Source organism: Hyaena hyaena, unplaced genomic scaffold, assembly GCF_003009895.1.
Source record: "Hyaena hyaena isolate Hyena2069 unplaced genomic scaffold, ASM300989v1 scaffold_910, whole genome shotgun sequence".
Classification (NCBI taxonomy): Eukaryota; Metazoa; Chordata; class Mammalia; order Carnivora; family Hyaenidae; genus Hyaena; species Hyaena hyaena.
This window is the reverse complement of record NW_024081547.1, coordinates 691,365-711,286: the sequence shown is the minus strand read 5'-3', so window position 1 is coordinate 711,286 and position 19,922 is coordinate 691,365. Positions and strand designations below refer to the sequence as shown.

The following is a 19,922-nucleotide window of genomic DNA, read 5'->3' as shown; positions in this document are numbered from 1 at the left end:
GCCGGGGTGGGCAGGGGGCCGGGACCCAGCAGCCGAGGCACGTTGGCTTCCGAGGGGATTCCGCAAAGAAGGCTTCCCTCCACCCCTGAGCAACGCCCCAGGAGCCAGACGGAACGACAACACGCCCTTCTAGCCCCCTTTCCTTGCCGCGCCGCCCCCCGGGACGCTCCCGAAGTGGCCCCGTCCAGGGCTCTGGCCCGGGCCACTCGCTGAAGAAGCCGCCGCCAACGGATTGGGGATTTCACACTTCATGGGCCGGCGGCGGGGGCGCCGGGCGCCGGGCGAGGGGGCAACCTAGAGCCTGGTTAGGGGCGGCCGAGCGCCGGGCGAGGCGCTACGGAGGGACCAGCCAAGGGCGGCGGAGAGACCTAATAGGGGCGACCGAGAGCCCGGGAAGGAGCGGCCAGCCGCCCGGGGAGCGCGCCCTCGGGGCGGACAGCGCGGCGGTCCTCTCCGAGGCGATGCTGCGGGCCACCGGCCTCCCAAGGCCCTAGGTGGACATGGACCTGGCGCCCCAGTCCTAGGGACCCTCGAACTTCGCCACTCTGCTTGGACTCGCCGGACCGACGCAAGACGCAATGGCCTCGGAAGTGGTGTGCGGGCTCATCTTCAGGCTGCTGCTCCCCATCTGCCTGGCAGTAGGTGAGTGTGGTCCTCTGGCCGAGGTTACCTGAGGGTGGGGGGACGAAGGGGGCGCCCGGGGAGGGGGCCAGGCTAACGGAGCTAACCTAAGTTCAGGGTTCTAAGGCTCAGGGACTAGGTTGGGGAAGTCCGCGCCACGGTCCCGGTGCCGGCGGAGTCAGACGCTTGCTGCTGTCTAGAGTGCCACAGCTGGACACTCTCACTTCGCGCGCTGGGACGCACGCTCGGGGTCTCAATGAATGGTCCGGGTGTAGGGTCCTGGCGGCCAGGATCCGCATGTGCTGGAGACTGTTGAATTTAGTCACACGTGGAATTTCTTTCGTGGAGTATTGCCTTGTGCACAAAGGATGCAAATCCAGCTGGAAGGCGGCTGTAAACCGTCTTCCCAGATACAGTGCAGGGTCCTACCGAAGTGCCCTGCGCCCCCCGTCCCCAGACGCACAGCACATGGTGCATGCAGAAGGTCTGGAAGCCATCTCGCCCCCACCCCGTAGCCCAGCCACAGTGACGGAAGAAGTGGAGGACTCAGGCCATTCTGAAAAGCAAAGGAGGAGGAAGGTACAGGGACACAGTGCCCTGAGGTTGCTCACTTTCTTTTATTCCACTAGAATCCCTGCAACTAAAACGCTGGATGCTGGGGCTATGGAGGACCGAGACCCAGTCCCGCCCTCCAGACACCCGCCCTAACAGATCTTTAAAGGCTTAGTGAGCCCGACTGGGACCAGGCAAGGGTTAAGGGAAGGCCAGAAGTGAGCCTCTTCGACTCCCAGTAAAGGATCTCACTGTTTCTACAGGGGCCTGCTGAGTATTAAAAGCAACTGGGTGCCAAGTCTAAAGACTGGCAGCCTGCTTGGAGTGAGAGTTTCTGAGTTTCTTCTCTAATAGAAGGTGCCTGTTTGGCTGAATCCCACTTCTAGGAATGACTGACAGCACCCCAACTTTTCACTTCCCCACCAGAGCTAGAAAACAGAACACCTTTTACCAGTAGCAACTGCATTTACAAAGAAAATGTGGCCTTCGGAGAAAAGACCACCTTTTTGCAGTTTGCTATAGGGTTGAGGGCTCAAGATCACAACTGTGCTAAGGGTTTTATTTGTGCGAGTAATCGACAGGGGGGCTCTAGAGTGTTTCCCGAGGCTCAATCCCAGCTACCTGGGAGGATTTTGGAGTTGAGTATTAATGCCACAAACTCCATGGAAAACCAAAGAAAGCTTTGAGGTGGAAACAGTCTGCAGCAAAGATGCAAAATCCTTGAGCAGCAAGAGGGGTTTGCGTGCATGTGCCGGCCTTTCTTTGCCATTTATTTGAGTTTCAAGGCAGGACCATTTTTCAGGGATCTTCCTCCTTAATAATCACGCATGGAGAGGAGGAGTGTAGCATCCATGAAGTTGATGTGGACTTCTCTCCACCAGTTTGCTTAACTTTGAAAAGGGAAAAGGTTTTGGGAGAGTGACTTGGGGGAAAACAGCACCAGGCTACTTCTGGTGCCTTCCATACATAGGGTCTGGGCATCTTCTGTGTATTTGAAGCACCTGGCACCGTGCCTGGCACGTTTACTGTTTGCCCAGTGGAAGCCAGCACCTGAGTTAAACAAGGGTCTTTCAGTATGAGGGTTGATTTGTGGTTGTCCTTGCAGACTGGGCAGGAGGCCTGGCGAGTGCTCAGAGGGTCAGAAGGCAGGCTCTTCTTCCTTCCCCACCCTCCTTCCCGACCTCTTCCCGCACCCCTGCTTCTTTCCCTCTCCGCCTCCCCTGGGGCAGCAGCTCCTTGTGGATTTCTGCAGGTGGTTACCTGCTGCCAGCTCTGTCCACTCTTGCATTAGTGATGTGACAGCAGGGATTATCCGCCGTTTGCCACCCACATTGCTCTGGGCTTCGGCCCTTGCAGAGCTTAGCTCGCCAGCCCGGGATGTTCCGCGGTTGCTGGGGCCCTGTCCTTTGGATATTCCTTGGTGGTCTACACCGCAAAGCCCATCAGTGGGACTGTGGAGCTCTGCCCTGCAGAGGGATCAGGGCGCGCAGCACTGCCGGCTCCCGGCGCCCCAAGGCGCGAGGCGCCAGCCCGCAACTCCAGAGCTGCGCGGAGGCTTCTGGGGTGCAGGGCGCAGCGGGGAGCGCTGCTGGACACCCGGTCCCGGCATGACCCCCGCCCTCTGGCTTGCTCCTCTGCGTCCCGTGGGCCCCGCGCAGTGGCCGGCTCGCGGGACCGGAGCTTCCTGGAAGGAGAGCTGCGTCTTCCATGATCTCAAACCCTAGCCCCGGCCTGCCTGCCACCCGGGGCCCACCGGCCTGCTCCCCTAGCTCCCGGGAAAGCCGGAGTCGGCCCGGGCGATCCTCGGCCGCCTACCCTTTCCAGCCCTTGCTTCTGAATTCCCGTGGGTCTTCCGGGCTAACCTGTGCGCCTGTGGGGTCCGGGCGGGGTGGTGGAGCGCGGCGGGCGGTGGAGACCCCCGGTCCGTCTTAGCCTGTTACTTACGCCACTCTCGTGAAAAGCCGACCTAAGGGAAGGCGAAGGAAGCACAAGGACCTGGGACCTCGCCCCCTGCCTTAGAGAGAGTAAGAGCTCCTAGGGAGGACCAGAGGACTGATTCCCTAAGCCCCCCCCCTCCTCCCCAGCCCCGCACCTTGGCTGCCGCTTAGGGAAGATTACCACCTCCCAGGGACTAGATACCGTCTAATCATTGCACTTACAAGGACAGAAAGGCTGGGTAGTTGTCACCTGATTTGGGCATTTCAATTCTAAACAAGAAGTGGATATTTTCAAGGTTATTGGAGGGTTTTCAGGTCTGCCTACTCCCAAGGTGCTACTAAATCAAATAGTCAGGTTTCCCTAATATCCTGGTCACGGAGAGTGCAATGATCTGTTTGCCATTAGAATTGATTTTTACATTTTAGACATCTATTTTTATATCTGGGCAAGGCAGCCTTCAAAGCCAGGCCTTTGCAGAAGCTTGTGTATTTTTTTTTAATTCTCTGACATTGATGTTGAAACTTTTCTGCACAGATATGCTGTAGCCTTTTTTGCCTAGTGATAGATGTTAAAATTAACCGCCATTGTGTTTAAACTGATGCTTGAGGTTTTTCTTTTTTCCGGTAGAAAGAAGTTTACAGAGAAATGATAAGTGAAATCAGACCTTTTTAATGTAGGTTTTATGTGGCTCTTGGGCAAGACAAAAACTATAATTTAGTATAAAATAATATAAATGTTGCTTACCTTCCAAAATGAACATCCAGCGACAGATTTTCCCACATCAGTAACAACTGAACATTTTAAACATCTCCAAAAAACACCATTTGTTTTTTCCTAAAAACAAATACATGGGGCCTGGGTGGCTCAATTGATTAAGCATCCAACTTCAGCCCAGGTCATGATCTTGTGGTCAGTGAGTTCGAGCCCCACGTTGTTGGGCTCTGTGCTGACAGCTCAGAGCCTGGAGCCTGCTTCAGATTCTGTCTCCCTCTTTCTCTGCCCCTCTTCTACTCATGCTCTCTCTCTGTCTCTCAAAAATGAATAAATGTTAAAAAATTTAAAAAATATATACATGGAGAAAACAGACCAAACCTTCCATAATAGTATGAAATCATTAATGGAATAATATCTGGTCATTGTTGAATACTTTAGGAATATTTTTACACTTTTGTTTTAACATGATTGTACTGTCTCGCCCATCTTTAAGTAGATGATTTGAGTCTATTCCTGGGTCAGAACTGGATTTGTACATTTTAATTCACTTGCATCTGACCCATTCATTACATTTTCCCTGGTGTTGCTTGGAGTTTCCTAATTCCTTGCCTAGAAGAGCCCCTAACTTAACCACTGTCAGGGCAGGGGAGGGAGGCCTGGCTTGGACAGAACAGATTGGCCTAAGAGCCACAGAGCCACAGTGGTCTCATACCTTATGCTTCCCCTAAGTGAAGTGACCAGAGCTTAGGAAAGAACAGAGAAGAACAGGGGACTATATAGCACACAAAAAGAATTAACCATCCAACTAGAGCTCTGAGAAGGAAAAAAAAAACAAAAAAACCACACTTGGTTAATTGTGCAAATCCCGGAATAATTTCTTTCTTTTTTTTTTTTTAATATTTTTATTTATTTCTAGGAGAGAGAGAGAGAGACAGCGCGAGCAGGGGAGGGTCAGAGAGAGAGGGAGACACAGACTCCGAAATAGGCTCCAGGCTCCGAGCTGGCAGTCAGCACAAAGCCCGACGCGGGGCTCGAACCCACCAACCGCGAGATCATGACCTAAGCGAAAGTCGGACGCTCAACCGACTAAGCCACCCAGGCGCCCCTATCCCGGAATAATTTCTAAAATTCCCTTTATTTTATTTATTTTATTTTTTTTTTTTTTTACAAATAGTTTATTGTCAAATTAGTTTCTACATAACACTCAGTGCTCATCCCCAAAGTGCCCTCCTCCATGCCCATCCCCCCCTCCCCCCCACATCCATCAGTCCTCAGTTTTTGTCAGCCTTCAAGAGTCTCTCATGGTTTGCCTCTCTCCCTTTCCCCCACCATTTCCGCCCTTCTTCTCCCCCTTGGTCCTCCGTCAAGTTCCTCCTAATCCTCCTATACGTGCAAACATATGATATTTGTCCTTCTCTGCCTGACTTATTTCGCTCAGCATAACACCCTCAAGGTCCATCCATGTTGCTACACATGGCCAGATTTCATTGTTTCTCATTGCCATGTAGTATTCCATGGTATAGATAAACCACATCTTCTTGATCCATTCATCTGTTGATGGACACTTAGGCTCTTTCCATGTTTTAGCTACTAAAATTCCCTTTAGAGAGAGTTGGATAAACATTAGAGCAAAAACACTGAGTTGCTTTTGAAATATGTATGGGTAGGGCTCTCTAAATATAATTATTTTCTCTACAGTATCATATATTTCTCCTTGTGTGGCACATGCCATATTGAAGTCACACTTACACACACCCCAGGAATTCTAGATGATGCATGGTCACAGGTCTCTCCTTTGCCTCTGCTGTAACTCTTGGTGGTAGGAGGTTTGAGCTGCTGGAAAACGCACTCACGGTGTTTAAAGTCACTTTCTTTACCATTACACCTTCTCAGCCTTATCTAGGTGGATGGTATTTATCACTTTTGGAAAGGAGAAAAGTTAATAGTGGAAAGGGTCGGAAATACATAGTTTAATTCTAAAATAAAGTATCTTGCAAACACAAATGGACAGGCTCATTTTGTTCCAGGAGTCGTGGAAGCTGGAACTCTGTGTCCAGCCTGTGGTTTGTCAGTGTCTACGTTGCTTTACAGGCAATATATGCTTGTTCGTAGAGATAAGCGGGATGCTTTGAACTTCACCTTTGGGGGTGGAGGTGTTGTGACTTGGCAGTTTCAAAGATCTCTTCACATCCCAGCTCTGCCCTTTACTGTATTATCATACAGTTTTTTGTTTTGTTTTGTCTTTTTTTTTTTTGCTTGTTTCTCTTTTCTTTCTGTAAAAGGAAGTTATTAATGCCTCCTTCCTTGGGTCATTGTGAGACAGTGGGCACTGCACACCTTGTGTAATGCCTGACACTCTGCAGGTGCTTAACATGGGAAGTATTATTATTGCATTTATATAGATGAGCAGAAGAGCAGGATGCTTGAGGAAATGTCTTAGCAGAATATAAAACTACCAGGTAGTGACATGGATCATAAGGATACTGATATGCATAGGTGGGATTCATAAGAAAGCAACTCTGTACCTTTCAAATTACTCAAATAAAGTTGGTGTGTGTGTTGTGGGAGAGTTTTTTAATTATCAGGAGTTCTCACACCAGTTTTACTCATTCTACACATGCACAGTTGCATTCTTCTGGTTAAATATGTCCCCCCTAGAATTATGCTGACAGCTTACTTTTGACTTTCTGACGCTACTACGCCACCATCTTTGTCATCTATAGAATATGATTTTATTTTTCTTTTTTTTATATGGGCATTTTCCTTTTAGATCCTATGCTACTTTAATTGTATATGAAGTTGCACAGTAACAGTATATCATGTTATAACTTTCCCCATAAATATTCAGGAGAACCTAGAATACTGTAGGCACACCTGGATATTTAAGAGCAATTGATTAAGAACTCTATGATGACACAATGTATATAATGTAAAACATTAAATTTTGTAACATTTGTAGATTTAAACAGTTGTTTTGAGGATATGGAATCAAGTATATAAAATAAAACAAGTATTCCATTGAATGGGGGCTAAGCACAAAGCTGTATTGGAAAACACATTTAAAGTATTTGGCTGTAAGAGATAAGTGTGTATGAGGCTTATCATATTCACCAGACCCTCTACTTGGCCCTTTCAGACCCATCAGGACATGGCATCTAAGTATCTGTGGAGAGAGCACATCAGACCTTTTTAACAATTTCGTAATTGTCAACTATCCCATAATTATCTAACAGGCATGGAGCACTTAGCTAAATCATTTTTAAAACTTAAGAGTGATAATATAAACTTTAGCATTTCCCCCTATTTATTGGCAGACTTTTGACAACTATAATAGTAATTTAAACTATGTTTCAAGTTTCCTTCAGCACATACATTTTTTTGTTTGCGTAGTTTTATCATATTGGAATGGTGAAGTTGTCTGATTGCTGTTTTTGAATTCTCCATTTGAATGGTACTGGTAGGCACAATTCTGCATTCAACTAGGATATTGTGGATGGGCATATTTAAACTTTTTGCTATGTGAATTTCAAATTTTTAATATATTTTATTAAAAAAAGAATGGATCTGCTATATTTGCGTGATTAGTTCTGGCTTTCTCTGGGAGTGAAGGTGTGGCTAAGACTTTATCTAGTCCTTTTGTTTTTATTTTATATTTATTTTTCAGTTTTATTGAGAAATAACTGACTCACATCCCTGTTTAAATGTAAGGCGTATAGCCTGATGGTGTGATTTGCATATATTATAGAATAACGATCCCCATAGTAAGTTCAGCTAACATCCACCTTCTCAACAGATGCCATACAAAGAAAGGAAAGAAGAAAGAAGAAATATCCTCCTTGTGATGAGAACTCTTAGGATTTCTTCTCTTAACAATTTTGCTGCATCTCACACAGCAGGGGTAGCTGTAGGCATCATGTTGTCCATTACATCCCTAGTACTTCTTCTTTTTTTTTTTTAATATTTTTTATTTATTTCTAGGAGAGAGAGAGAGACAGTGTGAGCAGGGGAGGGTCAGAGAGAGAGGGAGTCACAGACTGAAACAGGCTCCAGGCTCTGAGCTGGCAGCACAGAGCCCGACGCGGGGCTCGAACCCACGAACCGTGAGATCATGACCTAAGCGAAAGTCGGACGCTTAACCGACTAAGCCACCCAGGTGCCCCACATCCCTAGTACTTCTACATCTTATTATTGGAAGGTTGTATCTTTTGGCCAACTTCCTCCAGTTCCCCTCCGTCTCTCACTCTCCACATTTTTTTTTTTTTTTACATTCCACATATAAATGAATTGATACAGTGTTTTGTGTTTCTCTGCCTGACTTACTTCGCTTAGCATAATGCCCTCAAGGTCCATCTGTTTTGTTGCAAATGGGATGATTTCCTCATTTTTAATGGCTGAATAATATTCCTGTGCGTGTGTGTGTGTGTGTGTGTGTGTGTGTGTGTGTGTGTGTGTGTTTCCTTATCTATTCATCCATTCATGGACACTGAGGTGGTTTGCATGTCTTGGCTCTAGTAAATAAAGCTCCTGTGACCATGGGGGTGCACATATCTTTCTGAGTTAGTGTTTTCATTATCATTGGATATGTTCCCAGAAGTGGAATTGCTGGATGATATAGTGGTTCTACTTTTAATTTTTTTGAGGACCCTTCCTACTGTTTTCTGTAGTGGCTGCACCATTTTACAATCCCACCAGCAGTCACAAGGTTCTCTTTTCTTCCCATCCATACCACCATTTGTTATCTCTTGTCTTTTTGTTGATGCCATTCTAACAGGCATGAGATGATATCTCACTGTAGTTTAAATTTGCATTTCCCTAATGATTATTGTTGAGCATCTTTTCATGTGCCTGTTGGCATCTTGCATATCCTTTTTATTTTTATTTAACATTTTTAAAAATGTTTTATTTATCTTTGAGAGAGAGATCGAGACAGCATAAGCAGGGGAGGGTCAGAGAGAGAGGGAGACACAGAATCCGAAGACAGGCTTCAGGCTCTGAGCTGGCTGTCAGCACAGAGCCCAATGTGGGGCTCAACCCCACAAACCATGAGATCATGACCTGAGCTGAAGTCTGATGCTTAACCGACTGAGCCACCCAGGCGCCCCTTGTATATCTCTTTTAGAAAGATGTATAACCGGGTCCTTTGCCCATTTTTAATTGGGTTATTTGGTCTTTCACTATTGATTTGCAAGGTTCTTTATCAGATAAGTGGTTTGCATATATTTTTCCCACTGCATAGGCTGTCATTTCACTTTGTTGTTGTTGTTGTTTTTTTTTCCTGTGCAGAAGCTTTTTAGTTTGATGTAGTCCCATGTGTTTATTTTTGATTTAGTTCCTTATGCTTTAGATGTCATATCCGAAAATTCATTACCAAGACTCATGTGAAGGAACTCCATTCCTATGTTTTCTTCTAGAAGTTTTGTGGCTTCAGGTCTTGGTTTTTAGTCATTGATCATTTTGAGTTAATTTCTGTGAGTGGTATAAGATATGGATTTAGCTTTATTCTTTACTATGTGGCTGTCCAGTTTGTCCAGTTTTTCTAGAACCATTTGTTGAAGAGACATATTTTCTCCATTGAGTATTCTTGGCTCCCTTGTCAAATATTAGTTGACTGTATGTGTGTGGGATTATATCTGAGCTCTTTATTCTGTTCCATTTTTTTGTCTGTTTTTATGTCAACACAATGCTATTTTGATGACTATAGTTATACAGTATAACTTGAAATCAGGAAGTATGATGCCTCCTGCTTTGTTCTTTCTCAGGGTTTTCTTTGGCTCTTCAGGGTCTTCTGTGGTTCTGTATAAACTTTAGGAGTGTTTTATCTACTTCTGTTAAAAATGCCATTGAAATCTTCATAAGGATTGCATGGAATCTATAGATGGCTTTTGGTGGTATTGACATTTTAACAATATTTATTCTTCCAATCCATGGATGTGGAATACCATTCCATTTATTTGTGTCTTCTTAGATTTCCCTTGTCAATATCTTGTAGTTTTCAGCATAGAAATCTTTCACCTCCTTAGTATTTTATTGTTAAGTTTTTCCTAATTATCTTTTTGTTTTTGATGCTATTGGAAATGAAATCAATTTCTTTTTTGAAAACTTCATCTTTAGCATTAACTCCTCTTTTAAGGAGTTATTTATCCTGTTACCCAAACTCAGATGGATTCTCCTTTAAGTGCTTTTTTCCACCTCTGAACTCTCCACCTCACTCCCCTCCTCTTCTCTGCCTTTTGACTTGGTTTGGTCAACACCAGGCTCCTTATCTCCCCGCTGCAGCCATCTCTGGTGAGCTCTGTTCTAGCTTTCCCTCCTCTCCTTGTCCTGCATATTTACAATGGTACTGTTGGTGCCATTGACCCTTAGGTGCAGATGCTTTACAAGTCAAGTATCTCGTTCATAGATGCTCTTCTGGCTTTGTCCTTGCTCTTTCATCTCAGTCAACAAAAGGGTTGTGGTTGTATTGGGTTCACATCCTGTGTGTCCTGCAGTATTGGAGGACCTCAGATCTCCATCTTGGTCTCTTGGCCTCCTTCCATCCTTGTCATATGCTGAGCCAGGTGTGACTTCCCCTGCTCAAAGCCCTCCAGAATCAATTCTGCAGTAGTTGGGGCTCTTGTCAGCATCACTGACATTCCAGCCTCGCCTAAATCAAATCAGGCAAAGCGGTGCTGCCATTCCACCTTCCATTCAATACAGGGCTTGGTCATCAGCCCAGGAAGTTTGTTTTCCTCCCCTGAGAGCAAGTAAATTCTTTTCTCCAGTTGATAGATGATCCTTTCAGCCATTTTAAAGCAAAGGCAATTCTGTTCTTCACAAGTTCTTTTTTTTTTTTTTTTTTTTACATATATGTAGGTTTCTCAGGGTAGTGAGGGTTAGATAAGATAAACTTTGTATCTCTCACATGATAGTCAAGATGTAGGTGGTCCAAAGCTGATATATTAACCATTCTCTAGGACGTTGCCTGGGGAAGCCACCATTGCTGCTACTTTGCAGGTGTTGGATTCGTCCCTCTGGTTCAAGATAGCCTCTTCCCATGTTAACGTGAAGCTGAAGGATGGAACTAAACAGAAAGGTCACTTCTTCCTCACCCGTTAAGGACACAACCTGGAAGTTACATGAATCACTTATATTCTTGTCCTGTTAGCTTGAGTTTAGTAATATTATTTACCTACCTAACTGCACGGAAATCTGATAAATTCATCTTTATTTTGGCTTACAATGAGCTCAGCTAAAAATGGGGGAGATTGGTTGTGTTACAGTGATAGAGAAAGAGAATGAATATCAGCTTACAGATATCAGTCTGTGCCTCCTGTAGATGAAGGTAATTTAATGTGCTTTGCAGACACTGATTTTCTTACCCACAGTCTTCACTTTGCTTCTAGGACTCTATCTAGACTCAGGTTCCATCAGGTTCTTAAAGGTGAGGTATAAAGTGTGATCCATGAGAGTCCAAAGGGACGGAGTTTTCTAATTTATACAGACAGAAATTTGAGGAACATGTGTACGAATGGGTGTTATGGGTGTGGGATCATATAAAGAAGAACCAGAAGGTTGGATCTGGCCAAATTTATTGATATGGAACCACGAAGAAGAAATTCTGGATTCTCTGTTGTTACACTAGAAAGGGCTATGATGGGTTGGCAGGTTGGCTGGAGCATGGACAACAAAGGTAACCTGCCCTAAATGAAGTTGTAATGCCAGACCAGTCTTAGTATTCTCTAGAGGAATAGATCCAAAGGCTTAGAGAGATTGGAATAATAGAGTGAATTTGTCATGTAAGACCAGCTCACCCACCTTGGTCCAGAGGACACAAGTTTCTCCATAACTGAGAAATAAATTTGTGAGGACACACTCAAAATTCTTGAAGAACTCTGTGGTTTCTCTTCTTTGTAGTTCAAAACTTAGTGGAAACTACTACCACTAACTGGGGATCCTTAAATACTATGGGGTATTTGGGTCCCAGGCACCAAGTAGCCCACTTAATTGCCAAGCCAAGATGGGTGTGGTTATCAAAATGGACAGTGGAGTCAAAGCAGTAATCAGAGTAGTCCAACTTGAGGAGAACTTGGCCTTTGGCTTGCTGTTCATGGTGCTCCTAGAAGTGAAATCCTGACTTGATCTGTAAACGTGGAAGAGTTGTAGGTCAAGTGAACCATAGTCTGACTTGAATCACCAACCCAGAGTCATGGCCCCTCAATCAATTGCCTGGCTTGAGCCAGTTGATAAACTTAGAATCTTGAGTGAAGGGCTTGTGAGGAACAGAATTGTCTTTGCTTAGAAGTGGCTCAAAGGGCCATCTGTCAACTAGAACAAAGAATCTGCTTGCTACCAGGACAAGAATACAAACTTTCTGGGCTGATGGCTAAGCACTGTATTCAAGGTGGAATGGCAATGATGGTTTGCCTGATTTGACTGAGGTGAGGCTGGAATGTACTTGTGCAGAGAAAAGCCCTAAGTACTCGCCACTCAGAATAGCAGACTAGGTCCCCTTGATGAGGGACCCTCTACACTGCCAACTATACTAGCATTTCACTTTCCCCGCCCTGTTTCTTTGGATGCTTAGTATCTTCACTTAAAGTGTAAGTATATGTGGAAAGATAAGATGACTATTTTGTCATCCACATATTAGTATAAGTTAGTTCAAAGAGCTTATTTTCCCTTTTTCACCTATTCGGAATGGAATGGTCATTTTAACTGAATGGGCAGGCATAGTTGTTAGATGTTGAATATAGATCTGGTCTAGATTGTAAGAATCCTTTTTGTTTTTTTTTTTTTTTAAGGAGCCATAATACCATGGGTCATTTAGGGGCTTACCAAAACGTATGCCAATATCAAATGCAGCATGTTTTCCCTAGGGCTAGCTCTACGCAAAGGAGATAGAACACAAAAATCCTTCCTCTCCTCCTCCTTTTATTTGTATTATATGGTTTCAGACATCCAAGGGGAACCTGTTGTGATTAAGTACAGCTCTAAAGTCTAGTTGTTTAGGTAAAGATCTTGGCCTGTCATACTAGCTGTGTGACCTTACAGATTGTTTAACCTCTCTGTTCTTTAATTATTTCATTTATAAGATGAGTTGATATTAATAGTACTTGACTCAGGACTGTTGCAAGGCTTAGATGACAGTGCTTCTAAAGTCCTTGGTGCAGTGCCTGCCACACAGTAAATATTCAGTAAAATTTAGATGTGATGATTAGTTCCAGGCTCAGAAATTAGGCATTGCTATTAGTCATAGGCTAATTTGAGGACCTGCTCATCAGGAACAACATAATTTCAGTGGGCAGATGACTTGGAGTTCCAGTCAACTTCCAAGGAAGCTTTGGAATGAGACCTTTGTAAATTGAAAACTGTCTTGGGTGCCTGGGTGGCTCAGTCGGTTAAGTGTCTGACTGAAGCTCACGTCATGATCTTGTTGTTTGTGGGTTTGAGCCCCGTGTCGGGCTCACAGCTAGCTCAGAGCCTGGAGCCTGCTTCAGATTCTGCGTTTTCCTCTCTTTCTGCCCCTCCTCTGCTCACGTTCTGTCTCTCCATTTCTCAAAAATAAGTAAACATAAAAAAAAAAAAAAAAAGAAAACCATCTGGACCCCCTTGTGTCCCCGTCATGTATGCTGGAAGCCTCTGCACCATGCTTATTGTTACCTTTGGAACAATGCGACATCCATGTCAACTTCTTCCCTTCTTTAATTCTCCTTCCCAGGCAGAATGAATTGTTCCCTCGGTGTTCACCTGGCACTTGGTTCATATTATCACAGAGTTTTGTACTTCGTTATGTGATTGCTCTCTTCCCTCCCATGAGTTTGCAAGTTCAGAGACCCCACTTAATCCTTCTAGATATCCTCAGCACTCATTTACTGCCTGACACATAGTAGATATTAAAAAATATATATCTTTTTTTGAATTATAGTTTCCTTTGGGTGCAGAACTGTGTCCAGTCATTACACTTCAGCTGTCTACTGAAGTGAATCTGTAGAATACTGAAGAACATCCAGCGAATACTGAAGAAATATTTGCCAATTGAATAATTAAGGAATTCATGGGCTTTAAACATTTTCTCTTGGAAGTCTCAGAAGTTGGAAAATTCAGTCAGGTCTGGCATCTTATAGCTATTGGTTTTTATGCATTTGAATAGAATATTCCTAACGGTTTAATTTACATGCACCACGAAGTTCCAACTGTGAATTTTATCAACATGTGGATGAATAAATTTTACTTGCTTCCCAGTGAAGAGGGAAGGAAAAACACATTTGATGGTGGTAAAGCTTGACCGGAGCGTCATCCTTGAAGTGCATATTATTTTTTAAAATGTTTTCAGCTCTCTTGGAACCACACAAATCGATCTGTTTTCTGTTGTGGCCAAATCCACTAGGTCAGCAGTTCTGGCCACAGGTGCAGGAAGGAGGAAGAGTTTAGAACCTTAACAAGCTGGTAATTTGGAAGCAGAGCTCCATGGGCATGAATTATAGATCTGTGCAGCTTTGAGCAGTTCTTGCTTCTGCCGCTTCTTTGCTCCCTCTGTGTTCCACAGACCGTACTTGTCTGCAGCAGTCTGCTTCGGCACCCCCTCATGAACGTGTGCCCCTGCTGTAGAATCTAGGCTGCGAGAATTCTAGAAAGGGCCCTGGGATGAAACTCTAACGAAAAGTCCCAACCCTATTAAGAATGAGCTTCACGACTTTGCCACGTCACAGAAACTCTCTATTCCTCAATTACATTTTCTAGAATATGAGGTGTTCGAGATTGAGAAATATTTTCATAGATTCTCATAGTAATACTTCTGCACATAATTCTTCTGAATATTAGAAGATAAGACCGTAAAGCATTGCTTTTTAAGCAGCCCACCAGAACTTTTACATCTAACTTGTTCGCGGCTCTTAATAACCATAGAACGTAAATCGTTTCACACTTGACCTCAAAGAACTGTTAGGAAGGAAAGGAAAATAATTTTGTATCACTTTAGGTACTTGAGGGTTTTTCCCAACAGATGGTATGAAGGAGAGCTTAGGTTTTGTAATCAGAACATTTCAGTGACTCTCCCTCACTTGCTCTTGACCCAGAATCACACACACATCATCACCGGTGATGGTAACAACAGGAACAAGATGTGTGGTCAGATCTGGTGGAGAATTGGCTGTGGGTAGCTTTGCGGAACAAATGAATTTTACCACCCATCATTTACGGTCAGACATGCCTATAAGGAAAACCAAAGCACACAGTTATTAATTGAAGCTAAACGAAAGTGTAGAGACATAGAATTATATAAACAAAATTTGGACTTTTTGAGCAAAATAGTGAATTTCTTACAAAATGTAGCACCTCAGTGACATTGTAGACCTTAGGAGATTTTAGCTGGACAGTTCGATTATCCAGCAAAGGACACGGCGGGGGTGAGGGGACCCAAAAGTACAAGTGTGTGTAGGTAAGAGTCCAAGCCTGGGCTGGGGGCTGGGGTTGGTGCTGACCCCCATTCTGGGGCTGCTCTCTCTTGGCTTCAGGGATATAGCTGTGGGGGTGTGAGCTTTCTACAGTTTAAAGCCTCTACCCACTCCTCCTCTTTCAGTCTTTTTTAAACTTAAGGGTTTTTTAAAATTCTTTTTTAATGTTTGTTTTTATTTATTTCTGAACGAAAGACAGCGTGAGCAGGGGAGGGTCAGAGAGAGAGGGAGATACGGAATCTGAAACAGGCTCCAGGCTCTGAGCTGGCAGTCAGCACAGAGCCTGACGCGGGGCTCGAACCCGTGAACCGTGAGATCGTGACCTGAGCCAAAGTCAGATGCTTAACTGACTGAGCCACCCAGGCGCCCCCTAAACTTAAGGTTTTAAAAGCCTTTTACATTTGCTCAACCAGACAATCCTGACTCTTGTTGGCCTGGGAGCCTGAAGTCACTGCAGATGATAAGCACTGAGGCAGTCCCGCCTGGAGCCAGGGTTGACACCCCTGATGGGTGACACCACCTCTGGTGGGGCATCGTCAGGCAGGAGAGGGGGTGAAAGGTCAGGATACAAAGCCATGGGAAGAGGGATAGTCCTAAAATGGGGTTTGTTTCTGGGGAGCCAGTATTTTACAGAAACCTGCAGCTCCCTAGAATTTCTCATTAAGAACCACAAACCTCTAGCAATAACTGCCAAAGCTTCATCATTCTTGCTGTCGCATTGCCTTACGGTCTTGCTGTGTTCTGACCCAACGGTGGCATGGTCGCACAATCCCTACCTCATCTTACACTTTGGGCTGTTTTCAAACATTAAAACCATCCCTGGCACGCAACAATTTCCCACCCTAGAGGCTAATTAAAAGGGATGTGGCACAGGCCCCAAAGACATTTAAAAAAAGTTTTTTTAATGTTTATTTTAGAGACAGAGAGAAGAGCTTGAGTGGGGGAGGGGGAGAGAGAGAGGGAGACACAGAAACTGAAGCAGGCTCCAGGCTCTGAGCTATCAGCACACAGCCTGATGTGGGGCTCGAACCCATGGACCATGAGATCATGACCTGAGCCAAAGTCGGCCGCCCAACCAACTGAGCCACCCAGGTGCCCCCAAAGGCATTTGTTGAATTGGATATCAAAATATTTTGAGCAGTCATCTCTAGAGTCAGTGTTACCATCCAAATGTTGGTAATCAGAGACTGATCTGTCAGCTGTTCCAACACTCAGATTTGCATATAGGTCTAGTCCCTACATTTCCATTTTATTATCATTAATTTTTTTTTAATGTTTTATTTATTTCTAGGAGAGAGAGAGAGAGACAGTGTGAGCAGGGGAGAGTCAGAGAGAGAGGGAGTCACAGACTGAAACAGGCTCCAGGCTCTGAGCCGGCAGTCAGCACAGAGCCCGACGCGGGGCTCAAACCCACGAACCGCGAGATCATGACCCAAGCGGAAGTCGGACGCTTAACCGACTAAGCCACCCAGGCGCCCCAATTATCATTAATTTTTAAATGTCCTTATTTTTGAAAGAGACAGAGACAGAACGTGAGCAGGGGAGGGGCAGAGAGAGAGAGAGGGAGACACAGAATCCGAAGCAGGCTCCAGGCTCTGAGCCGTCAGCACACAGCCCATTATAGAGTTCAAAAGCAGAAACCGTGAGATCATGACCTGAGCTGAAGTCTGAGGCTTAACTGCCTGAGCCACCCAGGTGCCCCTCAACATTTACATTTTAAATGTCCTGCTGGTCTACCACAGAGGGAGCAGTGTGCTAGTCAAACAAACTCTTGTTAGAGCATCATATTTCATAAATTTGAATATGCATGTAATGCAATTTTCTTAAAAAACATATTTGAAATCGTGATTTGAATAGTCCTTGATGACTTTTTTCTTTCATTATTTTTTTATTAATCTTCTGATTTCCACTGATTTTTTTTTGCCCTTCTCCCGTTATACATTTCCCAGAATGCACTCAAATAATACAGTAATCCAAGACAGTTTTCTAATGTGCCCAGTCTTTCCTATCTTAAAATAGCATTGGCTTTTGTTTACTCCAATGTCAAAGAAAACTCATGGAGAGTTCTTTTTTGCTGATTCACCTCTCTCTATCACTTTTGACTTGTTGCTTTCTAGGTTTCTTTTTTGGCAATTGCCCAAAAGTAGCTTGACAGTTTTTTACAATCTTATTTTTAAGTTCTCAAAATATTACCTTTTAGATCTTCCTACCAGTCTATTCCTGACTCAATTAATGGCACTTGATTTCAATTCTCAATGAGAGCACAACGAAAGATTAAAAAATTTTTTTTTTTAACGTTTTATTTGTTTCTGAGAGAGAGAGCATGAGCAGGGGAGGGTCAGAGAGAGAGGGAGATACAGAATCTGAAACAGACTCCAGGCTCTGAGCTGGCTGTCAGCACAGAGCCCAACGTGGGGCTCAAACCCACGAACCGTGAGATCATGACCTGAGCTGAAGTCAGACACTTAACCGACTGAGCCACCCAGGCGCCCCAGGAGAGATTTTTTTTAAGTCACCCATTTTCTTTTTTCCTCCTCAAAAATTAAACAACACGGAGGGACAAATATAAGAGAGGCTTACACGTGATCCGTGGTGTTGGTAGCTCAGTGCTGACCCCGGGCTGTAGTCCTTTCTAGATGGGTGTGTGACCCCTACTGCGTGGAGCAGGAGGGGGCTGGACTCCTAGGGCTCCTGTTTCTTCACTGGCAGTAAGCTATTAGGCGTTCATTAAAGGCCTTTGTCACGGATGCACTCATTCTTGTGTGTGTATTTCTAGCAAAACTAATTCAATTGCAGTTGCTTCGTGAATATGCCCATCACTGAGCACCCCAGCTCTTGTCTTCTTGATATTGTTCCTCCATGAGTTCAGAACAAACATGTTTTCTTTTGTTTTCAACACTTTTCTCTAGGGTGTCCTACATATCCGTGGCTACAATCGATGCAAAGTATGGTCATCTCTCAGCAAGCAGAGTTTTAAAGTTTATAGACTCTCAGAAGCACAGGGTTTCCACTTAGAGCTACTCCTAGGCAAAAATGGAACATGCGTGAACAAGCTCCACGCCTTCCCTCTGAGCTTTCCTGCCTTCAGTGGTAACTGCTTCCTCATCTTCTGTTCCCTCTCCGTTCCTGCATGGGCTTCCAGGACTTTTCCAGCAAGGTGACAGGTGAGGGAAGAACATGGGCTCTGGGGTTAATCAGACAAGGTTTCAAACATTTGCCTAACTCCTCTGAGCCTCAGTTTCCCAACCTGAAGAATCGCAGAAATCCCATGTATTTCAAAAAGAATAGCAAGAAATATGTGAAAGGATGTAAGTCAGGTGCCTAACACAGTGCTGACAGATGAAGGGCTAACCAAATTTTCTGGTTAATTTTTCTCTTACTTTCTCTTCCTCGTGTCTGGGGTCTCTGTCCTCTGAACACTGTACCCTGAATGTGGTCGTGGCTCCTCTGGTTCAGAGCCTTGTGGATTGGTAAGGCATCAAGAGAATGTGGTGGCCTCCCAGGGGCACCTGGTGTCAACTAGATAAAACGCTGTTGCCAAAAAGCAGGCAATTCTGAGGATAGGAATTCAGTGACTAATGAGGGTAACTGAAGGCCATTTCTGTTTCCAACCATGGTGGTAAAGTGAGTTTTCTGTGGAGCTCATGATGACTTAAATTCAGTTATAATTCTTTATACTGGTTACTTAGTCAAATATGCAAAGAGTAGGAACTAAGGTGGGTCCATCTTAAATGATGGTAGATATGGATGAAGGTTATCCAATGGTAATATGTCTCAGATTTGCTGTGTTAGGACAGTGGTGATACAATATATAGTAAATAAAACTTATTTTCAACTCACAAAATATCAGGGCCGTATAATGCTTGAGTTGTATTTCTTGATTTTTTTAATTGTTATTTCAGACACTGAACTTCACAGCCATGAAACGTCTTATGTTTTAAGTTGCGGATAGCTTATTTTCCCTAGTGGTCATTCTCCTGATATTCAAATTTAGTGAACATATTTCCATTTGGGATTTAAGTGCTAACAGGTAATTTTATAAAAATCTGTGAGTGGAGATAAATAATTTGCTTTGCTTTTACAGTCTGATTCCAGTTGAGTATGTTGGGTGTCAAATTAATTTTCCAAGAGTATTTTTAAAAAAATTTTTAAGTTTATTTCCTTTGAGAGACAGAAAGAGAGTGAGTGAGGCAAGGGCAGAGAGGAAGAGAGAGAATCAATCCCAGCATGCTCTGTGCTATCAGCCCGATGTGGGGCTCTGTCTCACAAACTGTGAGAACATGACCTGAGTAGAATGCTTAACCAACTGAGCCACACAGACACCCCGTTAGAGTATTTTTTCAAGGATTCCTTTGAGGATGGCGCATTTAGTTGGGTAGGTTTAATAATTATAGTTTTCTAAATTAAACATTTGTTAACAATTATTTAAAAATGAGTGATTTTATCATAGTTGTTAGGTGAGCTGAATATTGAGAATTCTATAATGGTATCAAAGACAGTCTATCATGTTTTGCACAGTTAAAAAAAAAAAGAAAGAAAAACTTCAAAGACAATATAAATGTGATTCTCTGTGCTCAGCTGTAATATGGAAATTAATAATTTTTGTAATAAGTAAAAGACATTAAGCAAGATAAATAAATATTTTTCAGTGTCAAATTAATTACT

The 19,922-nt window shown here is 44.0% G+C and overlaps 1 protein-coding gene across 2 annotated transcripts in view; it reads left to right on the top strand.

Moving 5' to 3' along the window:
• Positions 1–578: 578 nt before the first annotated feature.
• PIEZO2 (piezo type mechanosensitive ion channel component 2) overlaps positions 579–19,922 on the top strand; it is a 449,780-nt gene continuing 430,436 nt past the window's right edge. For both annotated transcript variants that reach the window (XM_039220835.1, XM_039220834.1), the window contains exon 1: positions 579–642. In XM_039220835.1, the coding sequence (XP_039076766.1) occupies positions 579–642 (64 nt within the window). The remainder of the gene's footprint in view (positions 643–19,922) is intronic.